This window comes from Dermochelys coriacea, chromosome 13 (genome assembly GCF_009764565.3).
Source record: "Dermochelys coriacea isolate rDerCor1 chromosome 13, rDerCor1.pri.v4, whole genome shotgun sequence".
Classification (NCBI taxonomy): domain Eukaryota; kingdom Metazoa; phylum Chordata; order Testudines; family Dermochelyidae; genus Dermochelys; species Dermochelys coriacea.
In genome coordinates, this window is record NC_050080.1 from 6,154,293 (window position 1) to 6,171,877 (window position 17,585).

General features: G+C 43.2%; 1 protein-coding gene across 7 annotated transcripts in view; it reads left to right on the top strand.

Annotated features, from left to right (window-relative positions):
• The window catches only part of KCNQ2 (potassium voltage-gated channel subfamily Q member 2), a 116,048-nt gene that overhangs the window by 75,726 nt on the left and 22,737 nt on the right, over nt 1-17,585 (top strand). For 4 of the 7 annotated variants that reach the window (XM_043495804.1, XM_043495803.1, XM_043495805.1 and 1 more), the window contains 2 exons: nt 2,140-2,208; nt 5,062-5,091. In XM_043495804.1, coding sequence (XP_043351739.1) covers nt 2,140-2,208; nt 5,062-5,091 — 99 coding nt within the window. Of the gene's footprint in view, nt 1-2,139; nt 2,209-4,870; nt 4,919-5,061; nt 5,092-10,449; nt 10,504-17,585 lie in introns of all 7 variants that reach the window. The other 3 variants (XM_043495801.1, XM_043495802.1, XM_038370383.2) reach the window with 3 other exon arrangements.

Sequence of the window (17,585 nt, forward strand, 5' to 3'; positions counted from 1 at the left end):
ACTGAGCAGGTGCATAAGAAACGTGGACCAGTGTCTATGACCAGTGTGATAGCTTATCTGGGGCAGACAGGTGCGTCCAATCCATAGGGAACATCTAAGTTCGGGAATGCTTCTTGCCCTGTAATGACTAGATATCAGTCCTGTGACTGCTGACAGCTAATGCAGAATCTCCTTTACTTGAAGGGTAGAGTCCAGTTTTGGATCTGAACGGCTGGGTCATAGCTCAGCAAAGAGATCCTGCCCATACAGGAGACACCTCATGGTTCTCGCTCTTTTCACCAGGAGACTGGATGCGTGACAGAAGTGGTCATCTGACAGAACATGGTGGGGGAAAGAGCAGCTTGCTTTGATGCTCTGCCCTCCTTAGTTGCTAACTGTGCATTGATATTCCGATGTTAAGGACTGCCCTCCCCTACATGCTGTGAGTGGCACATTTTTAAGGAACCCAGACAGCTGTCATGAAGGAGGTGTTGTGTATGTTGAGAAGGAGGAGGCAGAAGTCCAGGATGGGTGACTGTCCTTTGAATGAGCATAAATTCCTTGATGTGCTGCCTTAGGATGCCAAGAGCTGCATAGGGGTCTGGCTAGCTAGGGCTTGTCTACACGATCACGTAAGCCAATGTAACTTACATCGTTCAGGGGTGTGAACGCCTGCCAACATAGCTTCCGCCTCTCGTTGAGGTGGAGTAATTAGGTCAACAGGAGAGCTCTCTCCCAGCGACACAGGGCGTCTTCACCAGACGTGCTATGTTGGTGCAGCTGCACCGATGTAGCGTGATAGTGAAGACAAGCTCTTACACCCATTCCAGGCTCAGCTAGCTAGTGTCTGGGCCCATTTATTTCAGGCAAGAGTGTGAATATTTTGAGACTTGTCACAGGCAGGCCAGAGGGTTATCTGTGCTGATTTCATGCCCTCCGGGAAGACATGCTGGAAGGAGGAGTTTCGGATATTGACAAGGACACACCAGGGTTGTGCCAAGAAAGTCTCAACAAGCATCTGGATTTGTCCCATCAGCCCCTGATCCTGAGCACAGAGTCCCTGAGCAGACGCTTGAGTGGATGCTGCTCTTTCCAGCGAATTGTGTCTTTTACGGAGACGAATCCCGTCTCCCGACGTTTCCAGTCTGCTTCTCTCGTAACTGAGAACTCTACCGTGTATATCAATGTAAAATATTTGTAGAGCCATCCTCAGCTCTGTAAAGGTTTCCTGGACTCACAATAGCACTCTTTCTGCCCTTTACATAAACGTCTCTCCTTCACTTCTGCCAGCTGACATACAGGTTGGCAGCACAGTTAATACCTGCCGTGCTATTGCAACTCAGTAGGTTTTATGTTGTTAGAAAGATAAAGCCAGATAGGCAGAATTTTCCATGAACCCATGGATGATCAGAGTGGTAGGGTCAGTCTCTTTTTTCTGTAATTTTCAGATCACAGATGAGGAAGAAACTTCAGTTCTACCCTAAGATACAAGGCATATCATCCATTTATTTTGTCTTCACCAGGACCGGACGCATGAAGTATGAATAAAACATTCATCCAAATTCAAAGCTGGACCGAGTATTTGTTATAAGTTTTAAAAACTGCTGCCAGTTTCCTTGGATAGTCGCAGCCTCTGGAAGTCTGTCCCCTCCTCACACTGTAAGATTCTGCCTCTTCCTCCAGTATACTCCCAATTTCTGGAGTTCTGCCCCTGGCAACAGAATCACACTACAGTGTACTTTGAGTTCTTCTGCCAGCCCTAGTCTCTGGGGCCTACATGACACCTCTAACAAAGTAGGGCCAACTGCTAAACACCATGCTGTAAACATCTGCCTTGCCAAATGTAACAGTACTGTACAGGAACCATGGCCACTGCTCAACTTCGGAGAGTTTAGAGATACAAGAATGCAGATGAAATTTCTCTCTCTCTCTTTCTCTCACTGCCTTGCTATCTCTCTCTCCTGCACCAACCTTCGGGCACTTGGAAAAGTGGCCTTAGCAGTCCAATCCCTGTTCATTCTCCCCAAGCTACCCAGTGTTTGCAAACCACGACACGAAGCTCAGATTGGTTGAAAGTAGGTGGGTGGGGGAGTTCCTGCGACAGGAAGTTGTGATATTGTCTCTGCCTGAATGTCATTGTCTCTCATTTTCTCACTTTAGACTCATTCCGCCTCTGAACCAGCTGGAACTCCTCAGGAACCTGAAGAGCAAATCGGGACTGACTTTCAGGTTAGCAACAGAGCTGGGAGAGCTCAGAAAACACCCAGCTGGTAAACCAATTTCCTTCCTTCCCTGGTATGTGCACAGCCCTGGATAATTCTGTGTACCTGGATGCTGCCATATAATGGGTTATATATGGTGCATTGGCTCCCATCCCTCTCCCCAGGTGATGCTTGTAAATTCCTTTGCTAGACCCTTTCCTACATCATCTTCTATTAAACGTTCCCTGGGTGTTCAGCTGATAACAGAAAGTAATATGTCATGAGGTAAAGCCTGGAGTTGAGTCCTGTAGTTGATGTAGATAAGAGATAAAGGGACTGATTCTCCTCTCACATACACCAGGATAACTCCACTGTCTTGGATGTAGTTACACCCGATTTTCACTGGTGAGAGAGGAGTGTCAAGCCCAGCCTGGGGTCTGAGTCCTTACTTACCACGCTGCTCTTTCTGCAGCCCACTAAATCCCCCACCTCCGCTGCTCCCTCAGAACCAGTAAGGTTGAATTAGTAACCAAGAAATGGAAGGGACGTTCACTGCGGTCTATCTTGCCCCAGCCACAAAGCCTGGACGCTATTTGCAGATTTATTTTTCTTTCCTTAACTAGCCAGGTGAAAAACACTAGCCAACGGATATTAATCAATGTAAATCAGAAGCATCCAACTCATTTTTGATAGGCCCTCTATGATAAATTACAAATGAGAGCACCTGGAAGGACTGTCCCCCGCTGCAATTTATATCTTCAGAGTGAGTTTTGGAGGGGTCCCTTGTAATTTTTTTTTTAACTAACAAGGCTCCCTACGCCTAGTGGACTGTGACCTCCCTAAGGAGTCGTGGTCCCTGGAAGGTGCAGCACTGCACTTAGTAAGAGTGGTTCCCACTCTGGCTACCTGGCCAGTCTGAGCAAAGTGCTGAAGGGGAGTGGGGCTTTTTAAGACCTCTGGAGTTATCTCATGTTTCAGAAAATTTCTTAAAGCATCAGGAGCTTAACATGCCTGACTAAAGGACTTTACAATTTGTATATTTAATCCCAGGATTGGGCATGGCTCCTGGCTTGTTTGTAAATGTCATCTGTGTTATGTTCCCCCCAGGCACTGTAGCATGGCTACTCTACTTCTGCTCAAGGGAATTTGGATGGGACTCTCTTCAGAGCTCATCAATACCACTTTTTTTAACTACCTAAAATGGTCACTGCTGAGTAGAGCCAGGCCCAGGAGATCTGCATTTGTATGTCCACTAGAGTTTTAGGAAATTGGTCCCTGGATTTGCATCTGAACTTCCCCAGAGTGATCTTGTGTTCTGGCTCAGGCAAATCCCTCCTCATTGGGGGACATGTGTCACTCCCTCTCTCCCAAGGACCAAGTGAGCTGCCTCTGCAGCTTTCTCAATCCCTGCCAGCTTGGAGAATGGGAGATGGGGGCCAGAAATCAAATGCAGCTCTTCTAGGTGGAAATGCAAAGAACTGCCACTAGGCCACCAGGCCATTTTTCATCATTTTTTTTTTGTTGGGAGAGAGAAGTTCTTGAATCGTATATGAACCCTGGGTGAGATTTTCAGCCTGGCCTTAACTTGGCCTCTGGTTTTGTGCTTGAAATTGTAAAGGTGCCATTTAGTTCACTTTGTCTTCTATGCCCTTGATTTACTGGGGTATTTAGACATCTAAATGACATGCAACAACTGCAGACCCAAATTGCCAGAGTTTGAAAACATGGCTCGTGTCTCTCTCTCTCTCTCTCTCTCTCTCTCTCTCTCAATGAGCAGTTGCCAAAGATAATTTTTCATGTGGAGCCTTTAGTCACAGCTGAGGCTCTTGCAGGAGCTGGAAAAAGAGTTGTGTGCACCTTCCAGCCGACCCCCCTCCCAAAAAAACAACAACAACAACAACAAAACTTCTGCGCTACTGAGCCACTGCGTGGGGCAGATGCATCGATGAAACAACATCTCCTAGAGTTAGTGTAACAGGCCCGCCTGAGCCAGGATATCCTGCAGAGCCGACTTGCCTTAATTTTACAGAAAAATAAATTAATACAACTCAAAATGGCCACCTGGACATTAAAGATCATAACATAAAATAACCAGCCCTTTGCTGAGCCAATCAAAATGGTGTTAGAGCTAGGTCCCTGATAGGCCAGGTTTCTTAAGTTTAAGAGAGGGAGAGCTTGCTGTCACAGCTTCACCCAGAATTGGCCCTTGAAAGAAGCAGCCAATTCTTTTTATCTTGCTTGCTGAACCCTGATTGGCCTCTGCCTGCTCCCAGCCCTTCTAGCTGCAGGAGGACCAAGTCTCATTGGTTCCACCGGTAGCTGATCCTGGCAGATCTCTGTAGACCATTTTTGGAGGTCCAGACTCATTTTTAATCATTTCCAAAGGGACCACTTTGTAGAGAGGGGTGTGCAAAGGTTGGGCGGGGCCTCTGGTAGGGGGCAGCAAATGCCTGGTACATCGCAGTTGGTTCTATGCCTACGAGCTGAAAGGAAAGTTTATGAAAGGTCTGTGAAAGTCCTGGGGGGTTGCTCAGAAACAAACTCAAATTTTCAAAGTAGCATGACCATTCGCTGTCCCTCGTTTGCTCATGTGAGTGGTGTAACCACGGGGCTCCGTAGTAATCTGTGTGCACAAAGAGGTGGGTTTTGTGACTTTTTGACCCTGTACGTCTCGTGTGTCTCCTCCCAAGGTTGTGTGAGTCTGCGGCTATCTTCTCTCCCGTCCGGAAGTCCCAGGAGTAAGTGCTCCATGCCCTCCCTTCCATCCACCTCGCTTAGTTGTACTGTTTGGTACTGTCCTTTCGTTATGTTTTAACAGTGAATGCAGCTGCATCCTTCCCACCTGACACCACTGATAATGTACTATTGCTTCTGTTTAAAGGAAAGAGCAGCAGCCTGAGCCATCACCCAGGTCTGTATCACTGCCAACATGCCATTTCCATGCTTTACATGTATGTGAGAGTGCGCGCGCTGCGTATGCCAGTACCAACAAGGATTAAAACCAGCATAGCGGGTTGTCATGCTTGTTCTGTGCTGTGGGACATGTCACCGTGTGTCATACATATATGTAATGCTGGGCCTTAAATCAAATTTTCCTTCTTTGCAGTATACCTTGGCTATATTTTGTAGCTATGTGGATAGTGTCTATGGGGGTTGTGCTGGCAGCAGATGAAGTTTGAGGTGTGTCAAATTTGCCCTCAGAAATGTATTGTCACTGGCTGATGTCTTCTGAGTTTTTGGCAGATGAGTGTCCAGAGTACATGGGAAAAGGGGGACTGTTTTATGCCTCTCTTTCCTCTGCCTGTTTCCAGAATCTGAGAGCTGAAATAATAATATAGACACAGTTTTAACACTTTATGTTCTGTTCCCCTGCCACCGCACGTCCCATGACTGAGCCCAACCCTGGCTCTGCCTTTCTTTCAGTCCCTGTACCAAAAAACCAAAGTGAGTTCAGCCAGACACTCTAAGAACTCTCCCAGGTCATGGGTTTAGGAGAAATGTAGCATTGCCTACGTCCACAGGCCCTGCATGCCATGCAATCACTTTGTACGTCAACAGTTCCAAATACCTCCCAGCACGCCCCTGCTACCCCTTCTTGCCAAACCCGTTGTACAATAACTGATTATACTCTTTGGATTCAATCACATAGTCTTTACTCACTAACTTCAGGTGGAGTTTTGCATGAATAAGGAAAGCTTCAAGATTTGGCCCAATATAATTAAAGAGCACGGGCATAATATTTTATGCCTGTTTCAAACCATCACTGCAAGATACAGAGGATGCCACTAGCATGATTGGCAGCAGGTACTGGAACTGAGGAATCACCTAAAGTAGGGTATACCTCATTGGATCACAGATCTCCCTGCCTTAGAACTTGCTGAATAATGTATGCGACCGATGTTTTTGCATGCCAACGGTCAACTAGAGCTACTGGAAAGTTTAAGCTTAAACAGATTTTCCAATGCAAAACGGGAGAGAGGGAAATGCTGATGACAATTTTTGAGACAAATGTTCCTCATTTTCCATCCAGCTCAACCTAGTTAATTGCATGTCAGTATCCCATCAGTTAGTTGTTCTTGGCAATAATTTCAGGTTGAATTTCTAACTGGATGTTTTTAACCCTCCATCCCACCCAACTTAGTTTATGACCTAAATATGTTAAGAAGGAAATACTGTTGGATCTAAACACTTCTTGCGGTTCACTAACATTGTAAATATAGCAAGACAGTTGTTAGTCTAAGGATGGTGTTCCTGTATTGGCTGTAAAGGTCTGCTGCACCTTTCAATCTAAGGGGCTAGAAACAAGTTAACTTTTCCCTGGCACAAAATCCAGTAAAGGATATTTAAGTAGATAAGGTGCCAGCTAAGAGGATTAAGTGCCCAGCTTTACTGTTATTTCCACTTTATTTCCTTCCTGTCACTCATCTGAGCTTTTCTGTGCATGTAGGATCTCCAGAGTGCTCCATCCACAAGCTGCCAAATAAATCTAATCACCAACATCACGTTTTCACAAGTCAGACCTTATTTTCTTCTGCTTTGAGGCCTAACCTTGTGCAGTGAGAAGGAATATGGCCTCCCGTCCTCCATTCCACTTCAAATATCATCAGCAAGGAAAACAACATAGCGAGTGCTTTCCTGGAAGAGACCAAGCGTGAAATCTTGGCCCCAGTACCATTGAGTCCAGTGGAGCCAGGATGTCATCCCAAGAATCTGGCTAATCTGGTATCCTGTCTCTGCCAGTGGCATATGTTGTATGCTTCAGAGGAAAAATTAAAATCCCCAGATTGCACCTAGTTGTGCCATGAAGAAGAATCTCTACTTGGTCTCAGCCAAGGTCCTGTTTAGACCCCGAAGTCTGAGGATTGATAGATCTTTGTGATTTTATATTAGCCTGTGTAACTGTAACTGCAGATGCTATCCTCAATCATAGAAGCATTTTTCTTGTCATCTCACTAACATCCTGCAGCAGTAAGATCCACAGGTTAATACACATCTTAAAATAATATTTTTTTAGTGGTTTTAATTTTTTCCCTTTTAATTGAATCCAGTGCCCTTTTGTTCTTATGTTAGGGGAGAGGGTAAATGGAAGTGGCATGATTGGCCTTTTCTTTCCTATTCATTATTTTCTATAACTTCCTCACTTGTCTCCTTTTCAGACTAAGTTTTCTTAGTCCTTATAATATTCCCCTCATGCTTCAAATCATTTTTGTTGCTCTTCAAGAAAAGTGGCTACACAGGAGTACTCAAAGCTGAGGGTGTGCTGTTTACTTTTATAATGGCATTAAAATATTTTCCATATTGTTCTCAATAGCCTCCTTAGCGCAGCCAAACCAATTTTCCCCCGATATTTTGCTAGTGTAATAATCCTTCCTTCCACACCATTATTCTGACACTGCTGCAGAACTGATGAAGGCATTTTACAAAGATCAGCACATTTTCCCATGTGAGGGTTGAGATTGCCAACATTCTCAGGGCCCATAAAGAAATTCTTTCCATTCAAATAGATGTCTGGACCCTTTAGGAACAGACCTCAATACGCTTACATTGAGTAGCACTGGAAGGTCTCATAGAAGCCAGGGTATACTCTGGAAGACCATGCCCCTAATTTCACATGCAGTACCCTTAAACCCACAGGGATTCAATTATTAATTTATTTATTATTTGTATTACGTATAGCGGCTCCAATCATGCATCACAGCCCAGTATGCTTGGGGCTGTACAGAACTGACAGTCAATGCCCCTTTACACGTAATGCAGTTACCCAATTTGGGGTTATCCTATTACTGTATAACTCTTTAGTATTTTTTTTTTAATTACCAAGGGAGTTAGTTTATTTTGCCTTGGATTTGAATTAGGCATCGCAGCTTGGAGATGGGTTTTGTCTTTGCCATTTTTCTGTTATGTTTTATGCTCAAACTTGTCTGCATTCATCCCGTTACCAAGCACTGTGAAGTTGTTTGCTGATCATCTATTAAGAACCATAAGCTCATTTCTCTGTGACCTGCAGTGCAGGTTGTGATGGACACAAACCATGTTGGTATTTGGCTACATTTTTTTTAACTCCTCATAAAGTCTGCTCTGTTGCAAAGTGCTTTGGGTGCTGTCTGTCCGTCTGCATCGCAATCGGCTTATGACAGGGGTGAGGAAGCAGCACTCTTCACGTCTTGATGGCTGACCTATAGGGTGCAGCTAGCTATGATCACTCCCTCTAAAAGAACACACTTCTCTTGTGTCTCTCTCCAGGTGGAGATGAAAGTATGGCCGGCTGGCTGCCCTGTCTGTTAGCTTCAGGGGAAGCAGAAGGGAGGGGGTGTGACTTTTCTCACTACTCCTACTAAGCAAGGCTTACTATTCAGATAGGGTAATGGGATGTGATTATTCACGTACTAATCAGGCTGAAAATTCAGTGTGGCAAGTTGTCTCTGCTTATTTTGTCTTCTGACCAAAGTATTAAGGGGCACATGTATGGCTTAGCTAGGTCTGTGGAGATTTCTATGTGAAATATATGTCAGATGTTCTTTAAAAATGGTTTGTTGAACATCTGTAGGCATCTGTGATGAGATTTATGCCCTTCCTTTTGTATTTTTCAGGACAGGATCAGGTAAAATAAAAAAAAAATCAGAGTGCAAAGAAACAGGAGAATTCTAGGGAACTGTAGAGTTAGAAGAAGCAGATTACATGCTCCAGCATGAGTTAGGGTCACCTGAGATTGTGTAAATAAGCCTAGCAACCAGTTTAAAAGGTCATCTTCAAGTTGTAGATTGTGGTTCCCCATCCCACTTCATTTGAAATCAGAGGGAGTTTTACCATTAATTTAAATGGGTGCAGGATTGGGTCCCACTGCAATATATTTATTTTAAAAAATATGTGTGTGTATATATCTATATATAATATTATTATTAAAATGATACTGTTATTAAAATGGTGTCAGATATTCATGCTGTGACCGTATATAATCTGGGAATAATCAGTTGCCATAATGGGGACTGATTATTTGAAAAGAAGGGACTGCTACTTTCTTTAGAGACTGAAAAGGAGATTAAGAAACCAAGTAACCAATGTGTCTCTCCAAATCTGTGCATGCTGAATATTCTCTGTCTATGATGTTATCTATAGAGCCCAGCTGTATGGCTATCCAGGTCACTAACCTGTCACTTGGGCTCTATGTGGGTGCAGGGTCTGTCTGCACTGAACTTTTTGCAGAGGCCTTCGGAGTCCTAAAGAAAGAGAGGGTGGATTCCATTTGAACTTGCACTGGCTGCTACAAAGCAGAAAGAATTTTACAGATTCCTTCTGTTACTAAACACGAGCCCTTCAGGATGCCAAGTTCAAATTTAAGAAAACGGGGAGAAAGCCAAATAGGGTTCCCCCCTTCTGAAATTTAAATATAATTCCAAAGTCGTCTAGTAATACTTGAGCACAGCTGTCTGAAGCATTTTCAGGTTATGTCAGTGGACTATCCTGTAACCTTTTTGCAAAGAGAAGGCAGCTCTGTGTCGGGGGAACCCTGTCTTGGTGAATGGCTAACGGTATGCGAGTCCCTGAGCACAGAAAAGAGGGTGACTCGGGTCAGATTCATGGGAACTTTATAGATTCATTAACAAGTCCATAACTGCCTCCCTCCTCACACACTTTTTTAGATCCTGATTTGCAAGTGATACAAAAAATGGATTTTGTGAATTTTGAAATTCCAATTCCTTAGCACGGGGGGATTTGCCACGTTGCATTGACGTGGGTTTTTAACACCTAATTTCACATAGCACTGTGGCAAGCAGAGAAGGAGCAAAACATTAATAACAAAATACTCAAAAGAAGAGAAATAAACCCTTTGAATGGCTTTGGAGGAAACTGTTTTTATCCTGGGACATTAACATGGACTCCACGTGCTCGGGGAACTGAAAAATCAGCGATTAAATTTATTTACAAGAAATTAAGGAGGGACTATTTTTTTTCCAAGCAGGTGGTAGGATCTACCTGGTGGACTCATTTTGTTAGTAAAGTCAACAGTTGGTGAAGTAATGCAACCAACTGAGTGCAGAAGGGGTCATTCCTAATAGCTGGTCATTCCTAAGTTACTACAGAGCAATTCCTTTCATGAATCTCACTGCAACAAATAAAACCCTTTTTTTTCTTAAATGGTCAAATGTTAATATCCCATCACAAACGCATCCATCAAAAAAGCCTGTCTATTAAACCTAGAAACGATCATCAAAGTTTCCTGTTTGGCATTTGCTTCCGGGTCTAATCTTTACTCTCCCCTCATTTCCAGTAAAAGCAAACCATGCAGAGAGTCACTATGTGGATGCTGCTCAGGAAACTCTAGGTACCACGGGAAATGCGTCGCACGGAACTAATCTAAAGCTGCACGGCTCATTCTTTCTCTACCCTGCTACCACCCGTTCTGATCACTTCCCTGCTTAATAGAGGTACTAGATGAGTAAAACAAATTTAAGAGCCTCCCCATGTCCTTCTCCGAAATCAGAGGCTCTCTCATTTTCCAATAATGCAGCACACAAGAATCAACAGAAGCTGGGGAAATGTGTAATGCTGACACTGGATATGGGCTAGCAAGCCAGAGACTGGTAGCAATGAAGGAGGCCAAGAACTGAGCTTAAACAATGATGGAAAATAGAACATTTTAAAAAAAAAACATTCATCATCTCTCTACCCTACCCTATGCAACAGGGAACCCTTGCACAGTTAATTGTATATTATAAAGCAATACAAATTTAGTAACAGAAAAACCACCAGCTCTCCACCTCCGCTAAACATTGTTCTTTTGGCTCTCTGAATACCTATGAATGGGCCTTTCCTAATCTTGTGGCATTTGGAAGCATGGCTTGTCTATCTAGCACCTCTACTATGCAGCTAGAGAAGGACTAATCTTCAACCTATTGTAATCGACAGAGAGGATATATTGTCTCTCCTATTGTGGGCATCTTTCCTATTTGCATTAAAAGTGATCCTGCATATAGGTCGAGTGGGGAATAAATAGATAGACTTTAGAGTCTGATACTCACAGTGTCTTTTATCAAGTTGACAACATGACTGCTAACCATCTTCAAAGACTTCTCCCAAACTTGTGTTCCTTGACACACTTGTCTGAGGATCATAAGGAATTTCCAGTGTCCTTTTTCTTTTCTTGACGTAGAAATATGTCCGTTATTCTCCTGCTCACATTAGATTCAACTGCTCCCCTCCCCAACACTGAATTTACAGGCAGCCAACAAGCGCCTTGTGGTTGAATAACTAATCCCCAGCATTTGCATGCTTGGAATGGTGACAGTGAATTCCCATTTATTTCTTGCAATGAGTGCAGGATCACAAGCACAGGGGCAGCAGGGAGCTGAGTGATGCAGCATGATTGTGACATGGGATTTATGCATGCTCTTTTTGGAATCCATTTTAATCCTCAAGATCACGAGTCCTTGTCTCTTTGTTAGAAAGCAGCTAAAGTAGAGTTTTAAAGAAATCTCTCTGGTTTTCTCAATGAATTATTTCACCCTGTGTATTTTTTTCCTTGATTGCTATTGTTTTTTATATATATATATAAATATATATACCTGCCATGAATGGATAGCTTCTAGTTTATCTGGGAATATTTTTATATACCAGAAGTTCAGAATCAGAGGTAAATCCCATGTCTTAATGGGTGACAAAGAGGAAGGTTCACAGTAACCAATTCTCCATAGTGAGATTCATCTGTAGCTTAACTAATAGCCAGAATCTTCATATGGTCTCCCGCTGTATGTTCGAAACATGCTATGGCCGCCCTAGAGTTTATATTAGGAATGTCTGACTTTAATATCATTGGCGCATGGTTAGTTACATAGAGATTACTTACATAGCTACAAAAAGTCTGCTTCAAATTAGAGCTGTCATTACTATATATTTTCATTCAGAACATTTAAATTTTATCTTATCTTATCTTCCATGTTCCCATCTACCAGTGCAGACTTTTCTATCCTTGGAGGTGTATGCTTCTAGCTGGTGAAGGCTCCTCCCTCCTGCACATTGATGGTGCCAGCAGTTTAATTTTAGGGCTCTTTTTGGCATTTATGAATGATATTAATAACACTCTTTCTCGCTTGTCATTACACAGTACACCTCCTGGAAAACTGGAAGCTCTGATCTTCACTTGTTTGTCTTCTGACATTGGTGTCAGTGGCCAAGTGAATTTGTATTACTTCCTAGGGATGGATACTTTCTTATATGCAAAGGCAGTATAAATCACTGTTCACCCTTGCTTTCTTTAGAAGAAATCTAACTCCTTCCTTCCCACTCGGCTTTTTCTTTTATTTCCCCCTTCTTGACTTCTGCTGGAGGAGGAAAGGAACCAATTCATTAACTAAGGATCCTTCCAAATCTATACAAGATCTCAAGAGGGAGTCTCTAAGAATTGGGGACTTAGAGCCATAAAGGAATCTTGGTCTTTGGTATAGGTAGATCTCTTTTATTATTTGTATCAATCATTGATGGCATATTTTGTTTTGTAGAAGGAGAAGACGTATTTGGAGTCTACCCAGACAGAGTGGAAAAAGAAAGATGTTCTTACCAATCATAGGAGGAAATGATGTGTGGACTGATAATGGACAAGGGGTGTTTGCAGAACAGTGGGGTAGCATGGGGTCAGGAATGGGGATGGTGGGATGCCTGAAATGGAATGTAGGATGTTTCTATATGGTAGTTTAGGTGATTCTGGTTGAGTAAAGAATAGGTGAGATTTGCTGATGTGCTCTGCAGGCTTAGCACTGTTCCAGCAATGCAAAACAGGCACAAACCTGGCTTAATTTGCAAAGAGCAGATGGTGTCAGGACTTTCTAGAAGATTCTCAGTCATGCATAGTGCGTTCTAGAATGTTCTCCCATAATACTAGTTCTATCTGCTGAAAAAACACAGGGGACAAAAGCTTTGTGCTAGAAATAGCCGAGGCAGAGAACAGCGCAAAAAGTCAGCAGTAATTTAAAAATACCTAACCACAGGGTGAAATAGGTTTCCTGCTTCACTACAGGAGCCAGATGCATTTCTGAGGTGTTTCTTCCCTGGCTTCCCTGCTCAGTCTGGTCTCAAGGGCTTAGGCAGCATTGTAGTGACTCTCAGTGGGATTTTAGCTCCTAAGTGCCTAAATCCCTTTTGGAAATGAAATCTAGGCTCCTAAATCAGTGAGGCCTTCTGGCACTGAGTGCAGCAATGTCCAAATATCTTCCAATATTTGGGCCTCGAGCACCAAAGCAGCTTGAGCATTTTCAGTTATTTCAAACTCAGTGCGGAAGGTAGGAAGATAGTCACCCCAGTACGAGCACTGCGGTCCATTCAGGTTATAGCAGGGGAAATGGTGGTTTCCCACCAAATTCTACTTGGAATTTTTACTCGGTGAGCCCTACTTTCTCCTCTGTTCCATGGGCTGTATTCACCCCTGCTCTAACTCTGCGGAAGCCAGTGGAGATACACCAGACATGATTTTTTGTCCTCTTTTGAATTCTAAGCCAGCCACGGCAAGCATTCGTGTACCCACATTTTCTTTCCTTGATCTTTTCAGCAGTTGGCTTCTACCCGTTATTCACACCAGAAACCTAGTGGTCAACAATGGCTATTATTTCAATCTCAGCAGTTCTGCCTACCTTTTACAAAGTGTTCTGACAGGCCATGAACTCGGCACACACTGTGGTTTGAACAATGGCCCCATTTCCAACAGAACATAATCTTCCTCTCTCTCTCTCTCCCTCTCCTGGATATACTGTTCAGTAGAACATATATTATTGCCGGCTTAGTTCGCATATAAATGACTATTTAGTCCAGGATGTATTGGAGAGACAAGGCAGGTGAGCTATCTTTGGTTGGACCAACTTCTGTGTCTCTCTCACCAAAGAGAAGTTGGTCCAATAAAAGATACCACCTCACCCATCCTGTCTCTCTAATATCCTGGGACCAACATGGCTACAACAACACTGCATACTGGATGGTATTGATCAGTCTGGCTAGTATTTTGCTATATGCAGGCAAAAGGAGAAAATAAAGCAGCTGGATGAGTGTAATTTCAAATACATGACGAAAACAGTAGGTAGTCATTTTTATTGATCCAGAATTACTGTGAATGCAGGAAATCCTCAAAGAGTAAGGGAATGCAAAAACAGAACATCAGGAGATTGCTAAGGCTATGAAACGAACCCACAAAACCCAGGAGATTTCCAACAAGAACTTAATCCATCAATATCCATAAACACATTGTGTGTCAACCAACTGTTCTGTGTTGTGTATGTACACAGAGGGTTAGTTCTTAACCACTTTTCTGGTGAATGTTGTAACCATCACATGCCAGACGGTCCCAATTCAAAGCCCGATGAAGTCAGTGGGAGTCTTTCCATTAACTTCACTGGAATTTGGATTGGGGCCCTAAGTGCGCTGCGAGTCAAGTATGGACTTCATTTATCAGCATAGCTATTTGCTAGGAACCTGCGTTAGAAAGTAAAAGCACATTTCAGTAACAGAGAAAAGGTAAATTATACATTTCCACCCTTCATTGGATTCAGGTTAAACGCTGAGCAAATTCTCATTTAAGTCTGTGCAGTAATGCTGTAGGGTTCTTTTTTTAATAATAGTAAAAAAATGGGTTTGAAACAAATATTAACCAAGAGTAGCTACCTCGTTTTGATACAGGAACCAGCCAGACCATCTAATTCTACTATTATTTCCCATACATTTTGGTACAGGTTACAAAACTTGTGATTCGCTTTCTCCTACCTTGCCCTTAAAACAGGCAGAATGAATGTCCCATTCTCCCTCAGTTCATGCAAGAGTCACAGTTACAAGCCTCCTTTCTTGCAGTTGTGTGTGTCAGAATAACCATTCCCTTCCCCCTTTCAAGCAGCGCACATACTGTACAACCAAATAATGTCCATCTACCATCTGCGTGGTTGGCATCTAAGTATCACTTCTCTGACACACTGCACCTCCCCTTGCATGACGTTCTGGTTGGATGGGGACATGATCTTAGATTTGCTGAAAGCATTTGCTTTTCTTTTGCATTCTTCCCTCCCCAGCTCCGGCCGCCTCTCACCTGCATTTTCCACTGCAGGGCCTGTGTCTGCATGCGGATTGTAGTCAGCTTTTACATTGAAAAAATTGCATGGCAGAAGGAAAACCTTAATGGATTACCAATGTTGTCTTTATTGTTAACGTTTGTTTGTTTAATACAAAGGAATGTTGGAGGCATTCCAAATGTCGAGAGTTTGAGTACTCAGGGTTCAGACCTGAATGGATTTTAGATGTTCCTCAGATTCATAAGTGATATTTTTAATGAGTAAAATATTGCACCTTGTGGTGTCCTAATATGAAATTCCTCTTTCTCATGTTCTGTAGGAAATTCAGTGCTTTTTGATTTGCCATCCTTAGTTCATGGAAACTTTTGCAACATATTTTCTTGGGAAATGGGATAGGAGCCACCAGAATAAGGGCCCAGTTTTATTCAGTGATGGATAATTAAGTCCCAGGCAGGCTGCGAAGAGCTTCAAAAGATTCTCTCAAAACAGGGCAACTGGGCAACAAAGTGGCCGATGAAATTCAGTGTTGATAAATGCAAAGTAATGCACATTGGGAAACATATAAAATGATGGGGTCTAAATTAGCTGTTACCATTCAAGAAAGAGATCTTGGAGTCAGTGTGGATAGTTCTCTGAAAACATCCACTCAGTGTGCAACGGCAGCCAAAAAATCAAACAGAATGTTGGGAATCATTAAGAAAGGGATAGATAATAAGACAGAAAATATTCTATTGCCTCTCTATAAATCCATGGTACACCCACATCTTGAATACTGTGTGCAGATGTAGTTGCCCCATCTCAGAAAAGATATCTTGGAATTGGAAAAGGTTCAGAAAAGGGCAACAAAAATTATAGGAGTATGGAACAGCTTCCATATATGGAGAGATTAATAAGACTGGGACTTTACAGCGTGGAAAAGAGGCGACTAAGAGGCGATATGATTGAGGCCTATAAAATCATGACTGGTGATTTTCCATGGTGTGGAGAAAGTAAATAAGGAAGTGTTATTTACTCCTTCTTATAACACCGAACTAGGGGTCACCAAATGAAATTAATAGGCAGCAGGTTTAAAACAAACAAAAGGAAGTATTTTTTCACACAACGTGCAGTCAACCTGTGGAACTCCTTACCAGAGGACGTTGTGAAGGCCAAGACCAGGGGTCAGCAACCTTTGGCACTCGGCCCATCAGGGTAAAGCCTCTGTCAGGCCAGGCCAGTTTGTTTATCTGGAGCGTCCGCAGACACGGAGGCCCGCAGCTCACACTGCCTGCGGTTCGCTGTTCCTGGCCAACGGGAGCTGTAGGAAGCAGTGGCTAGCACGTCCCTCGGCCCACATTGCTTCCTGCAGCTCCCATTGGCCGGGAACGGCGATCCGCGCCAGTGGGAGCTGCGGGGCTCTGTGTCTGCGGACGTTCCGAATAAGCAAACTGGCCCGGCCTGCCAGAGGTTTTACCCTGATGGGCCAGGTGCCTAAGGTTGCCGACCCCTGGCCAAGACTATAACAGGGTTCAAAAAAGAACTGGATAGTTCATGGAGGGTAGGTCTATCAATGGCTATTAGCCAGGCTGGGCAGGGATGGTTTCCCTAGCCTCTGTTTGCCAGAAGCTGGGAATGGGTGACAGAGGATGGGTCACTTGATGATTCCCTATTTTATTCATTCCCTTTGGAGCACCTGGCATTGGCCACTGTTGGAAGACAGGGTACTGGGCTAGATGGACCTTTGGTCTGACCCAGTCTGGCCGTTCTGATGGATAAACAATCTTTACATGCTGAGCATGCACAATTCTCAAGAAAACTAATTTGGGCATGCAGCACCTCTCAGGATGAAGCGCTAAGAGATAGGGTTGAATTCTGGATTTTAGCTTTCGGCCGACTTCGTCAGAAAAAACATTTAAACAGACCTTGTAGAATAAAAAGAAAAGCAGTACTTGTGGCACCTTAGAGACTAACAAATTTATTAGAGCATAAGCTTTCGTGAGCTACAGCTGTAGCTCACGAAAGCTTATGCTCTAATAAATTTGTTAGTCTCTACGGTGCCACAAGTATTGCTTTTCTTTTTGCGAATACAGACTAACACGGCTGCTACTCTGAAACTTGTAGAATAAAGAAATTTGAACTGTACATGCAACGCAAATGAGCCTTCCAAATGAATAGGCTCCAAGAACACCCTTCATTTAGGATTAGCTTTAAAAAGTAGCCTTCTCTGTGCTTCTAATTTATGGCACCTGTGTTTTGCTCTTAGAATTAGAGTTGTAGTTAAGCATTTGGATCAGTCTGTACAATGAGGTTTCACAATATAAAGCGACTATATAAAAATAGCACAAGGGATCTGCTCCCTGCGTGTCTGGTTTCTTTAATGACAAAA